Raw genomic sequence first — 14,342 nt, 5'->3', positions numbered from 1 at the left:
TAGCTGGGATTACAGGCACGCGCCACCATGCCCAGCTAATTTTTTGTATTTTTAGTAGAGACGGGGTTTCACCATGTTGACGAGGATGGTCTCGATCTCTTGACCTCGTGATCCACCCGTCTCGGCCTCCCAAAGTGCTGGGATTATAGGCGTGAGCCACCGCGCCCGGCCAAATTTTTAATATAAACAAAGACTACACAACAAAATATCTGTCAGCTCTGTACATTCTAGGAGCAACCCTGGCTGCAGGTCCCATTATTCAGAGTTTGGAGCTTTCCTTAATCCCGTAGTTTTCCACCTTCTCACCTGCTCCCTTCACTCTGCCTGACACCCCAACACCCCAACCTTTCCCTTCAACTTTCCCTCTTCTTCTGGCCAGAGGGAGGGAGGTGGCAGCCTGAAAAAAACGATGAAAAAGTATTTGGTAAACAATTAGAAGAAGCCACTTACCTTCTTTAGCCCTTAATTCCCAACCCTTAGAAAGTAGGTCATAAGGAAGTTAGAATTTTGTCTACTTTTAGCATTAAAAATTTAATCATTAAATTGGAGAAAAGTTCTCCATCTATGCCAGGTCAGAAGGAACAAAAGTCTTGTCATTTTTAAACTGAGGGAGTAAAAATGTACAGTTACCTCCTTTTATCCACTCGTTGATCTATTGAAATAGTACCAAAGGACCCACCCCTGGCCCACTGGGGTCTCCCAGGCAGGAGCAGGTCTCGGAAAAGACAGTCAAGGCCTGTCAGAGCCAGACTGTGTGGATAAGGAGTGTATCCATTTGCTCACGCCACCATAATGAAGCACCACAGATTGAGGGAGCTTAAATGACAGAACTCTTGTTTCCTCAATTCTGGAGGCTGCAATCCAAAGTCAAGGTGTGGCAGGGTGGGCTTCATGCCGAGGCCCCTCTCCTTGGCTGGCCGCCTTTTCACTGTGTCACTCACAGCCTTCCCTCTGAGTGTGTGCCTGGCTGTGTCCAAATCTCCCTTCTCATAAGGACAGCAGTCATATTACAATAGGGTCTAACCCACTCAATCTCATTTCAATTTAATTACCTGTGTAAAGACCTTATCTCCAAATATAGTCACATTCTGAGGTCCCGGGGATTAGGACTTCAACATATGGATTTTAGGGGGGACATAATTAAGCCCATAACAAAGAGATTGGAGCCTAGGAATGACTGGCATACAGTGGATAAGTGTATGACTAGCATATGGTGAATCAGCAGCCCTTAACCACCTCAGATTACAATGCAGTGTTCCTACTTCAACTGGCTATGACTAACAGGAAGCAGCAAGTGAAATGATAGGGCCACATTCAATCAATTCTCATTTCACCTAGAGAGTAGGACACCACCCAGGGAAACAGACGCCTACAGCAACCACCCATCTCAAAGGAAAATGACTGGCCATTTACTGTGATAAAGGCAAAGCTCTTTACAAGGATGGGGACGACAAAAGAAAACATTTTGCAACTACAAATAAACAGCATTACATGTGGTTTTGCTAAAATAACTCGATCCTCAAGGCTATAACTGCCTAAAAATTCTCATTGTTGTTGCAACTATCAGAATTCTCTGACCAATCTGATCCCACTGGAAAAAACAAGCTAACAAAAACATTTTTTGAGGTTTAGCAGCCAAAAGGCCAGATATGCAAACACTCCCCTTCTACCGAGGAATTAATCACCTTGCTCTGGCTGTCCAAAGCCCTCTGAGCTGTCCAGCTTATTCAATCTCCCTTCTCCTGATAACCCATCAGTAACAGGAGCCCACAGAGGCCAGGGTCTGCCTCAGTCCAGTGGAAAATGTCATCAAGACAAATAACTTTTCTAGAAGATGAGAATTTTTTTTTAAATCCAAAGTCCCCCAAGCAACTGAACAGGTCTTTTCTTGGCCAAGGAGACCCCCAAGAAACTTTAAAAACTGAGTTCCAAGCCATGATAGGAAGGGAGGTCAGACTTGCCTAAGTAACCACCATTAGGCTTTCTTCCCTAAGGATAAACAGAAACCAGCCCTTTTGAAGGACTGATTTCGGCCGGGTGCGGTGGCTCAAGCCTGTAATCCCAGCACTTTGGGAGGCCGAGGCAGGTGGATCACAAGGTCAAGAGATCGAGACCATCCTGGTCAACATGGTGAAACCCCATCTCTACTAAAAACACAAAAAAATCAGCTGGGCATGGTGGCGCGTGCCTGTAATCCCAGCTACTCAGGAGGCTGAGGCAGGAGAATTGCCTGAACCCAGGAGGCAGAGGTTGCGATGAGCCAAGATCACGCCATTGCACTCCAGCCTGGGTAACAAGAGCGAAACTCCGTCTCAAAAAAAAAAAAAAAAAAAAGACTGATTTCAACCAATAGCCTGATGCTGCCCCTCTCTTTTTGTGGTTTTGACACAACAACCAACCAACATTCCTTCCTGATAAGAGACCACCAACCACAGAGTGGTTCCCGCCAGTCTATAGAGGATGCACCCTAAGGGCCTTCATGTCCTCTGCTTTGCCTTTTGATACGTAGGGCCTAACTGTAATAAGTAGACTCAGTTAACCTGGTCAGCATAAACTCCTGTCTCATTCTTCCCTGCCTCAAAGTGCCTGCTTCCAGCTTCTGACCAGAGGCTACACTTCCCAGTTTGTCAGAATAGCCACCTGCAGGCGGCAACCTTTATGAGAAATAAAGCTCCCCTTTCCAAATTTATGAACTTTATCATTTTTCAGGTGACAAAGTCATCCTCATTTTTGTTGTTAGTCTGGCCCCAGGAACACCACAGGGAGATGAAGCACTCCAAAAAGGCAAACCCAAGCCTATGCTGTTCATTCCTACATTGCCAGCTCACAGCACGGGGCATAGCAGGTGTCAGGGACTCCATAAATGCTGATCAGAGATATGCAATGTCAACCATGTCTGTTCCTTAAGAGTAAAACTGGGAAGAGGTGGGGGTGAGAGGAGGGAGGGAGATTGCAAGTAGAGAAGGAAGGTCATAGGACCCGGGATGGAAGGAGAGCACAGGACGTTTATTGAGCCATGTTCTGTGGTCTTGAGCAGGAGAAATGTCCAGAAGCAATTTTAGAAGTTAAGAAAGCATGAGGGAAATAAACGCAAATTTTGTCTGGCCTCATTATCTCCTTTTTTTCTAAAGGAGCACTTTTATATGTGGTAAATTATATTCAAATGGCACCAGCCACAGCAGAATGATTTTTAAAAACCGGTTTCCAGCTGTCTGCATCTTCAGAGATTCCTCCGTGACCCCATACAAAGATTCTGGGATTTTTTTTTCCATTTTCAGAAAGCAGTTGTCATTATTACCTTTTCCCATGACCTGAAGAATTAGCAGAACATGCCTACATCCTCAACACAAGCTGCCAAAAGTAAGCCCAGCCTATCTCTCTCCATCACCAGGCTTCTCATCCAAGCTCTCTCCTCTCTTCCAGCCTCCATCCATCTCCCTTCTCTGCCAGGTAAAAATCCTCAGTGCAGCCAATCAAGCACTCTCTCCTCCCTACAAGCCTGTACACCCTCCACAGCTCCCCACAGTGGAAAGGTACTGCCATCTTGCCATCTCCCCATCTCCGCCCTGGGAGTTGGATGCCTTTGCTCTTTGCTTTCCCTCATCCCTGTTGATTTCACCACCACCATTTTGCTACATCCATCCCTTTCTCTCCTTCCTCATTGTCACAGACTCTATCCAGACCCTCATCACTGACCTTGACCATTGCAAAAATCTCCTAACTAGTCTCCTTGCCTGAAAACTCATCACACCATTGCCATCAGTTGTGCTCCTAAAACTTGATCTGACCACACCCTTCTTTGTATAAGATCCTGCTTTGCCCATAAAGGAAAGTCCACCCCCTTAATATAGAATTTAAGAGCTTCACACCCTACCTTTCCAGGCTTATGTCTGGCTCCATCCATCATGAACTTTTTATCTCTCCCTCTAGCAAACCATTCATCATTCTACATCTCTCCTTTCCATCTCCTGTGTTTACTCATGCTGAGACCTCTAAAGCTACTCCTTTGCCCTCCATTTTAGTCCCCAGGGTGTGGCTGGGACTAAGGATTGCTCATGGAGTTGCCTCTCTCTCTCTGTCTCCCCTGGCACCCTGTAAGCTTTTGAGAGCCTGTAGTTTATTTCTCCTCTCCTCCCCCACAACAACCAACCTCCCCTTAGGTTTTCAGGAATAAAAGAAAGTATTAAATGAAGGTTGTTGGTACATTCCTACAAGCAAGATTCAGAATGTTAGAACCTTACTGTTGAAAGACACAATAAAAATTATCTCACTTTGGGAAGCTGAGGTAAGTGGATTGTTTGAGCTCAGGAGTTCCAGATGAGCCTGGGCAACATGGCGAAACCCCATCTCTACAAAAACATACAAAACTTAGCCAAGCATGGCAGTGCATGCCTATAGTCCCAGCTACTTGGGAGGCTGAGGAGGGAGGATGGCTTGAGCCTGAGAGATGGCGAGGTTGCAGTGAGCCGAGATTGGGCCACTGTACTCTAGCCTGGGTGACACAGCCAGATCCTGTCTCAAAAAAAAGAAAAGAAAAAAAATTATCTAAGCCAATCTCTAACCCAATGCATAAATCCCTTGGTGAAGCTGTTTTAGGTTGTCTACTGCTGAGTAACAAATTACCAGAAAATCCAGTGGTCTGAAACAACTACCATTTTATTTGTGCATGATTCTGCAGTTTAGTAATTCAGGAAGGGCTTGGCTAAGTGGCTCTCCTGCACCACGTGGTATCAATTGAGGTCACTCCCTTGGTTGGGGTCATTCAGTGGGATGGGCTGGCACAACCAAGGCTTCACTCATGTGTCCGTTTCATCAGTGCCCCTCCATGTAGCCTCTTCTTCTCTGCATGGCTAGCTTGAGTTTCCTTACAGTATGTGGTCTAGGGTAGTAGGGATTCTTACAGAACAGCTTCCAAAAGTGAACATTGCAAGAGAGGGAAAAGTAGAAGCTGCAGCTCTCTTATAGTCTTCCCTCAAAAGTTATATCAAGCCAGGTGTGGTGGCTCACACCTGTAATCTCAACTCTTTGGAAGGCCCAGGCAGGTGAATCACTTGAGGTTAGGAGTTCAAGACCAGACTGGCCAACATGGTGAAACCCTGTCTCTACTAAAAATACAAAAATTAGCTGGGTGTGGTGGCATGCACCTGTAATCCCAGCTACCTGGGAGGCTGAAACAGGAGAATCACTTGAACCCAGGAGGCAGAGGTTGCAGTGAGCCAAGATCACGCCACTGCACTCCAGCCTGAGCAACAGAATGAGACTCCATCTCAGATTAAAAAAAAAAAAAGTTATATCAGTCATTACTACTGCATTCTATATATCACAGCTAGTCACAAGGCTGGCGCAGTCCAAAGGAGAAGGGGAATAGATCCCACCTCTCCAAGGGAGGAGGGGCAAACAATTTGCTGCAAATCACATTCAACCTATCACAGAAACCTTTCAGATCATGTTTCAGCCTAGGCTTAACTATTTCCTGTGATGAAGAATTCACAAGCAAAAGGGCAGTGCACTTACAGGCAGAGCAAACAGAAAACACCTCAGCTCGTGAACCTGGACCATTCAGTTCCACAGTCCTTGTTCTACTGTTGCTGACGGATACTGCCCTAATGAGCCTCTCCTAGGCATTTCTGAGACTCTTCAAAATGAAAACATACCAAATCAAAGTTACTATTTCCAATAAAGTTTAAACATTTACATTTAGCAAATTAATTTTTGAACCAAAACAAGCACATAATAATCATAACCTGCCGTGGCAATAACACCCACAGCCTGTGGTTGAGGCCCTCAGTGAACTGAGAGTCTGGCCAGATGGCCCTATCCTCCTGAGCCCCCATCAAGGAACATCCCACAATTTCTCACCCACTCTGTCACTGAGGTTCTCAAGGAGACCATTGACCAGAAAATCTCCACGGGTACCTTAATCCCTTCGTGATCTCCTTGTGAGCTCAGCCCCAGCACTCTAGCTCCACAGAGCCACTCTTTCAGTATCTGGGGCTCAGCCCCTATCTGGGAAAGAGGAAGGCCAGAATATTAGAACAGGTGCTCTCGGTCAGAAAGAGATAAAAACAGTTGGTTTTCTCCCTCAGAAGACTTAATCATATGCAAAATCCAGCAACATACACTAAGTATCTCTCCACTATGGGTTGGATTTGAAATACTATCATGGAATTATTGTTCATTTCAATAGATATGATAGTGACTTTTGTGGCTGTGAAGGGAAATGCCCTTCTTCATAGGAGATGCATGCTGAATTTCTTAGGTTTTGATCAGGAAGCTGCAAACCAAGGCTCCCAGGAGTGTAATGGCTCGAGCTCCACTCACGGCAACCTCCAACTCTTGGGTTCAAGCCATTCTCCTGCCTCAGCCTCCTGAGTAGCTGGGATTACAGGCACGTACCACCATACCCACCTAATTTTTGTATTTTTTGAGTAGAGATGGTGTTTCCCCATTTTGGTCAGGCTGGTGTCAAACTCCTGACCTCAGGTGATCCACCTGCCTTGGCCTCCCAAATTGCTGGGATTACAGGCATGAGCCACCACTCCAGGCCTATTTTTAAAAACTTTAATGTCATACTGGAACACAGCCGTATCCATTTGTTGCCTTTTTATTTATTTATTTATTTTAGGCGGAGTCTTGCCTGTTGCCCAGGCTGGAGTGCAGTGGCATGATCTTGGCTCACTGCAACCTCCACCTCCCGGGTTCAAGCCATTCTCCTGCCTCAGCCTCCCAAGTAGCTGGGATTACAGGTGTGCAGAAGCACACCCAGCTAATTTTTCTATTTTCAGTAGTGACGGGGTTTCACCATGTTGGACAGGCTGGTTTCGAACTCCTGAGCTCAAGTGATCCACCTGCCTCAGCCTCCCAAAGTGCTGGGATTACAGGCATGAGCCACGACACCCAGCCCACATCCATTTATTTCTATATTGTCGGTAGCTGCTATTGTGCTTCAACAGCAGAGTTGAGTTGTGTGACAGAAACAGTTGATTCCCAAAGCCTAAAATATTTACTATCTGGCCCTTTACAGAAAGTAGTTTGCCAACCCCTGGGTTACAGTATAGTCATCCATGACTTCCTTTAAAATTGTTTAGTAAAACAATAGCAACAACAAAGTGTATACAAGTGTGAGTGAGTATATAAATATACTGCATTTAAATTCACCAATGGTTAACGTTTTATCACATTTGCCAGAGAGAGAAGACAAATGTGGTAAAATGTTAATAATTGGTGAATTTAGATGGAGAATATATGAGTATTCATTTTATTTTTTCAACTTTTCTTCATGTTTGAAATTTAAAAAAAATAAAATGTGTGGAGGGTAAATATTGCTTCATTTAAAATCTCAGGAGAGGCCAGGCGCGGTGGCTCATGCCTGTAATCCCAGCACTTTGGGAGGCCAAGGCGGGTGGATCATCTGAGATCAGGAGTTCAAGACTAGCCCGACCAACATAGTGAAATCCCATCTCTACTAAAGATACAAAAATTAGCTGGGCGTGGTGGCTGGCGCCTGTAATCCCAACTACTTGCGAGGCTGAGGAAGGAGAATCGCTTGAACCTAGGAGGTGGAGGTTGCAGTGAGCCAAGATTGTGACACTGTACTCCAGCCTGGGCAACAAGAGAGAAATTCTGTCTCAAATACATAAATAAATAAATAAATTTTAGGAGAATCTGCTAAAAATAATTTACAACTCACAGAAAAATTAACGAGATCAATAACAAGCCAAATAACGAACTAGCAAGTGCAATAGGCTTAAAAATAATGGGTACAATCTTATTCACAATAGCAACAACAAATATTAAACCTAAGGTTTAACTGAAAAAGAAATGTGTGGCCAGGCTTGGTGGCTCACACCCGTAATCCCAGCACTTTGGGAGGCCAGGGCAGGTGGTTGGCTTGAGCTCAGGAGTTCAAGACTAGCTGGGCAACATGGTAAAATCCTGTCTCTACAAGAAATACAAAAATTAGCTGGGTGTGATGATGCATGCCTGCAGTCCCAGCTACTTGGGAGGCTGAGGTGGGAGGATCATTTGAGCCCAGGAGACAGGGGTTGCAGTGAGCCAAGATTGTGCCATTGTACTCTAGCCTAGGCAACAGAACAAGGCCCTGTCTCAAAGAAAAAGAAAAAAGGAAATGTGGAGCATTTAAAGAAAACAAATTTTACCAAGGTCCAAAAAATTAGAAGCATATAGGCATAGAGATAAAAGTCTTTGAGAAAGTTTGGGATTAGGTGGTCAGCACCTTCAAAGGTGCATAAAAAAATTGGTAAAGACAAAAAAAAGCTTTGAATAACATACCAGATTTCTGAACAAGAAGATTCAATGATTCAACATTGTAAAAACGTCCAGTTTTCACAAAGACAGCTATAAATTGATGCAATTCTAATGAAAATCACTGAGGTCTTTGTTGTTAAGAGAGAGGAGATAATGACAGAATAATTCAAGTTTCCCTGGCAGAAAAAAAAAAAAATGGGTGAGATTAGCCAAGGACATTTTGGAAATGAAGAGTAATGGTAGGGTTCTTACCTTAACAGATGTTAAAATTTATTTTAAAGCTACAATAATTAAACAATTAAGTCTGGCTCAGGAATAATAAATCAGAAAAGAAAAATCCACAAAAAGGCCCACAAGTAAGTAAAAAGTAAGAATCCAATCAAGGCAGCAAGTCAAATGAGAAGGGAAAAGACAGATTACATAATAAATAATATGGGGACTACTGGCTTACCATTTGGAAGAAAATAAAATAAGAGCCCTATATTACACCACCCTCCAAAGTGAAGGAAAACTAGTTGGAGACAAATAAAATCAGGAGAGACATATAAACAATGCAGATTCTTTTTTTTTTTAATATCAACTCTTGCACATACATATTTTTTAAATGCAGATTCTTATAAACTTGTGATATCACAGATCCTTCTAAGCATGAAGCAAATTTAAAAAAAAAAAGACTGATAGATTTTGCCAATTGAAAGTTTAATCCTATGTACCTCTGAAAATACTGAAACCAAAATTAAGAAAAATCAACAACACTGTTAAAAATATTTTCAACATGATTTGAAAAGGCCACTATCCTCACTATCTAATTAGTATGGGGCAAAACAAAGTTTTAAAATTTTTTGGTTTTGTTTTTTGTTTTTTATACAGAGTCTCACTCCATCACCAGGCGCCAGGCTGGAGTGCAGTGGCGCGACCTCGGCTTACTGCAGTCTCCACCTCCTTCGTTCAAGCAATTCTCCTGCCTCAGTCTCCCGAGTAGCTGGGACTACAGGTGCGCACCACCACACCCAGCTAATTTTTTTGTATTTTTAGTAGAGACAGGGTTTCACCATGTTGGCCAGGATGGTCTCGATCTCTTGACCTCGTGATCCGCCCGCCTCAGCCTCCCAAAGTGCTGGGATTACAGGCGTGAGCTCCCGCACCCAGCCTAAAAATTTTTAAATGGGAAAATGCCATGAGTATACTGACAACTGCAAGACTCTCTGCACATACTAACAACTTTGCCAAACTCTGGCCATGGCTTCTAGCAGCATAAGGTCATGTCCCTAGGATGACTCTAGACTTCCATTAAAAAGCTCAATGTTGGCCTGGTGCAGTGGCTCACGCCTGTAATTCCAGCACTTTGGAAGGCCGAGATGGGAGGATCACCAGGTCAAGAAATCGAGACCATCCTGGCCAACATGGTGAAACCTCGTCTCTACTAAAAATAAAAATAAAAATAAAAATAAAAAAAATAAAAAAAATAAAATTAGCTGGGCATGGTGGCATGAGCCTGTAGTCCCAGTTACTTGGAAGGCTGAGGCAGACCAATTGCTTGAACCTGAGAGTCAGAGGTTGCAGTGAGCTGAGATCGTGCCATTGCACTCCAGCCTGGTGACAGAGCAAGACCCTGTCTCAAAAAACAAACGAACACTCAGTACTACCAGAAAAACCTATTTGCTCTAACCAGCACCTGTCAACAGACCGATAACTCTTTATCCTACACCAGAAAATGTGAATATGTCATCTCTTTGAATCCTCATAAAAATTTCCAGTAAAGTGTTATTATTACCTGAATATTACAAACAAGGAATGTTCTAGGCCTCATTTCTGCACCAGTGGAATGGGATGCAAAAGACCCAGGATCTAATCCTGATTCTATCCCCAACCTCTACTACATGTGACCTTGGCCAAGTCTCTTCTGTCTGACCCTGTTTCCTCATCTGTAAAAGCAGAAGTGGATTGGCCCAAATGGTGTGTCAAAGTCCTTCCTGCTCAGACACGGCCAATTTCTGTTCTCATAAAGCACCCAGTACTAATCAATGGCCAAGGATTGATCCAAACCAGAGGCCAACCCCAGTGGCCTCAGGGGCTAAGCAGTTGGCCGCACACAAGGGCCCTATGCACTGGCCCACCTTGAATTCCTCGTGGATGCGTTCCTCCAGGACTTTGGCAGCCTTACGGTCTTCCATCTCCACTTTCCACTTCTCCGCCAGGATCCGAGCTTTCTCATTGGCCAGAGCATCCCGGAACTTCTTGGTGATCTCTGCCTCCTTCTGTCTCCTACCAAGAAAGACAGGTATAAGCTTGTGTGAAAAACTGAAGGACCACATAGCAACAGAACTTGAAATAAAAACAATGAGCGTTTTTTCCTTGGTCTATCAGAATTCAGTGTTGGCAAAGGCAGAAAGAAACAGGCATTCTCATGCATGGGAGTGTAAATTTGCATAATTCTTCTGGAAGCCAGGAAAATGAGGCTAGGAAATCCCATTTCCCAGATTTTGTACACTTACTCAAGTGTACAAGGATGCATTGTAGGTCAGGCACGGTGGTGCGTGCCTATAATCCCAGCATTTTGGGAGGCAGTAACAGGAGGATTGCTTGAGGCCAGGAGTTCAAGACCAGCCTAGGCAACATAGTGAGACACCATCTCTGCTAAAAATTTGTTTTTAAATAGCCATGTCTGGTGGCATGCATCTATAGTCCCAGATACTCAGGAGGCTGAGGCAGGAGGATCACTTGAACCCAGGAAATCAAGGCTGCAGTGAGCCTTGATCATGACACTGCACTCTAGCCTGGGAAACAGAGTGAGGCCCTGTCTCAAAAAACAAACAAACAAACAAAAAAGATGAGTAAATAATACATTTGTAAGTAAATAAAACAAAAATGCATATAAAAGATGCTTGTCAGAGGATTTTTTTGTAATATTAAAAAAAGATAACCCAAATGTCCATCAATAAGACCAATAAGTTGAGTTTCCCGTATCATATAATAAATACTTGTACCATATAGTAATCTTAAGTAGCATTTTGGATCTGTATTAGTCAATTTGTCAAGGTGTGAATAAAACAATTTACAAAACATGTATTAACTAAGCATTCACTACAGTTATCTTAGGTGGTGGATATGAGTTGTTCTTTATTTTATTTTCAGTGTTGTTTACATGATTTTAGAATTTTCCAATTAAAATGCCATCATTAAGGCCAGCGTGGTGGCTCACACCTGTAATCCCAACACTTTGGAAGGCCGAGGCAGGTGCATCACCAGAGGTCACGAGTTTGAGACCAGCCTGGCCAACATGATGAAACCCCGTCTCTACTAAAAATACAAAAATTAGCCAGGCATGGTGGTGGCACCCCTGCAATCCCAGCTACTCGGGAGGCTGAGGCAGGAGAATTGCTTGAACACAGGAGGTCGAGGTTGCAGTGAGCCGAGATCACACTACTACACTCCAGCCTGGGCAACAAGATCAAAACTCCATCTCCAAAAAAAAAAAAAAAAAAAAATGTTGAAGTCAAATTCACATGAATTTCCAAGTTGAGTGACAAAATCCTAAAGTTGTTTATGAAAGGAGTCTGACTCCAAACCTCTCTAGGGTTCAATTGCTCTTCCTGTGTGAGAAAGATGGGTAACACGAAGAGGAACAAGTAGATAACAAACATGAATGCAGACTGCGGTGCCATTCCCATGAGAACGCAGTGAGAGAACAAACAAAAGCTTGTGGCATGTGTTACCTCAGCAAATCCAAACTCTGTCCATATGGGAAGCATGGTGTTCTGTCCACACCACAGATGTGTTAACTGAGGCCCTGGATCAGCCAACTACTAATTGGTGGAGCCAGGATTTAAGCCCACGAAGTTTCCTGATATAAGACTCTGATGCCTTGGTCACCTAATCTTAGCAGAGCTCAAAACATCCAGGTAGCCTGACTGGGCCTCCTTCCCCCCACCCACACCCTACTGTCCTTAGCTTGGCCCCACTCCAGGCTTCCATGCCCAGACCTCACCCAACACTCCATAGCACCCCTCACCAGAGCTCCTCAGCCTCCTTCTGTGCCTGCAGCCGTGCCCTCTCTGCAATCAGCTCTTCAGAGATCTCTTCGTAGGGCTTGTCACCAGGGCCTTCTCCCATGATCCAGACCCAGACCTCGCCATCTGCCCCTAGGAGCCACTGGATGTGCTTGTTACTTGCTGCTTCACAATAGAAGGAGAAACAAAGAAGGAAGAAGAAACAGGTTTGATTTCCAATCAGTAAGGAATGACCTAAGCTGCCCAGTGGTGTATAACAGTCACATCACTCTACAGAACCTTGCCATCTACAAAAAGAATTCCAGAGAGACCCTGGCCTGGGTGCAGGTTCACAACCATCTCCCACTCCCTATTTCTCTAGGCAGAAGCACAATAGCCACACCAGCCTGCAGGGGCAGGCGTCCAAGAACAAGCTCTCCTTCAGTCTCCAGCAGAGAGAATGCAACGGTGAAAAGGAAGCCGACCATGACTAGCTCCAATTTACTCCTAACTTCCCCCACCGCCCCCATGGTGATATTTTTTAGGTTAACTGCTTTTGCTTACCTCTGCATACAGGCTGAGCTAACAATGGGCGAAATTTAGTTTATAGTTTAACTTTAAAACATGGCTAATAAGCCCTTCCAAAACTATACCTCCAGGAGACAAAAAGGGTGTACACACGAGAACAATGTTATGTTAAAAATGTATAAAAGCACTGTGACCTGACCAAGGACAAAGAGGTTTACCCTCACTGCCACCCAGATGCCCATAGTCATTAGTCACCCTTCAACCTCAACCCCTCCCTCTTCCTCCTTCCCTTAACATAAAAGAAACCCAAAATTCATATTAGCTTAGGAGGTTCTTTAGAACACTAGTTGCCATCTTCTCAGTTTGCTTGGTCTTGGAAATGAAGTCGCTTTCCTTGCCCCAACACCTTGTCTCTCAACTTATTGGCCGTTGTGTGGTAAGCACTACAAGCTTTGGACTTGGCTATAAGAACATCAAGGGACACTGCAGCACTCTCTGAAGGAAAAGACTTGTGTCACTCCCGGGCCAAAGCAGTTAGGAGACAGTGGCCCTTCTCTGCACTCTCTCCCTCATGTCCACTGGCTAGAAACAAGGAATCAGGTGATGGAGGAAGATGAAGCAGCCTGGGGCCCTGAGCCTCCCTGGCCCACATCAGACTGTAACATTAGCAAGAAATAAACTTGTGCTCTATTCAGCCACTGAGATTTCTCAGTTTGCCTATTGCAGCAGATTCCACTGATTACATGACTAAAATGAAAATGTATCCCAAAAGCGGAGTGAGTGCTGCTGAAACAGAAGTATAAACTCTGTGTCACTGCTTTAGCAGTTGGGTGGTGAGTGATGTTGAACAGGCTAGAGATCCGTATTATGCAGCCACAAAACATTTGGTTAAAAAGCTAGACACTGTAACTTCAAAGGCAGACCCCATGCTTTCTGAACTCTTCCTTCTAAGGGAGGAGGTTGAAAAACAGAACATTAGGAATAAGTGTTGGTTGCTAGGGACTGTGTTTGGCAAGGTGTTAAAAGAAAGAAATGAATTCAAGAAAGAAGCTTTGCAAGCTGAAATGAAAGGGAATAGAGCAAATACAGAAATTTGGATGTTACAGGATTGGAAAAAGCATCTCATCATATACCACATTGCAAGAGATAGAATTTTTAAAGGTTTTGCATGACGGAGCATAGGAAAACTTCTAAGGTGAATAAAGTGATGAAGAGCACACAGCACCTGCAGGTCAGGCTCTGTGAAGTTCTTGTGGTGGCCATGAGGATGTGCTCTGTCCACTTTCAACCACAGGTAGCATCACTGACCAAGCCCCGCAGTTCCTGTGCCCTTGTTTGCTTAAGGCCCTGCTTCCCAGAGGCTGCTGTTAGCCTTTTATTGAGGATACCAGGCTCATTCCCAGGAGATACCCACCTTTTTGCCAAAGGACTGTTCCTTGGACTGCACAGCTGCCTAGAACACCTCCACCCACTGTCCCTTGCCCTCTCCTTCACTCAAGGTCAGCTTGCAATGACTCTCTCAGCCTCCTCCAGCTCTCTACCCTTCTTCCCTCCTAG

At 44.3% G+C, this 14,342-nt stretch overlaps 1 protein-coding gene across 4 annotated transcripts in view; it reads right to left on the bottom strand.

Moving 5' to 3' along the window:
* Window positions 1–14,342, bottom strand: part of SH2D4B (SH2 domain containing 4B) — a 104,805-nt gene that overhangs the window by 53,766 nt on the left and 36,697 nt on the right. For 2 of the 4 annotated variants that reach the window (XM_074382486.1, XM_074382484.1), the window contains 2 exons: window positions 12,281–12,443; window positions 10,386–10,533 (listed from right to left, as the gene is read on the bottom strand). In XM_074382486.1, the coding sequence (XP_074238587.1) occupies window positions 10,386–10,533; window positions 12,281–12,443 (311 nt within the window). The remainder of the gene's footprint in view (window positions 1–10,385; window positions 10,534–12,280; window positions 12,444–14,342) is intronic. The other 2 variants (XM_074382485.1, XM_010330394.3) reach the window with 1 other exon arrangement.

The sequence above is a fragment of the Saimiri boliviensis genome, chromosome 12 (assembly GCF_048565385.1).
Source record: "Saimiri boliviensis isolate mSaiBol1 chromosome 12, mSaiBol1.pri, whole genome shotgun sequence".
Classification (NCBI taxonomy): domain Eukaryota; kingdom Metazoa; phylum Chordata; class Mammalia; order Primates; family Cebidae; genus Saimiri; species Saimiri boliviensis.
Note: the sequence above shows the minus strand (reverse complement) of the source record. Positions and strands in the feature narration are given on the sequence as shown.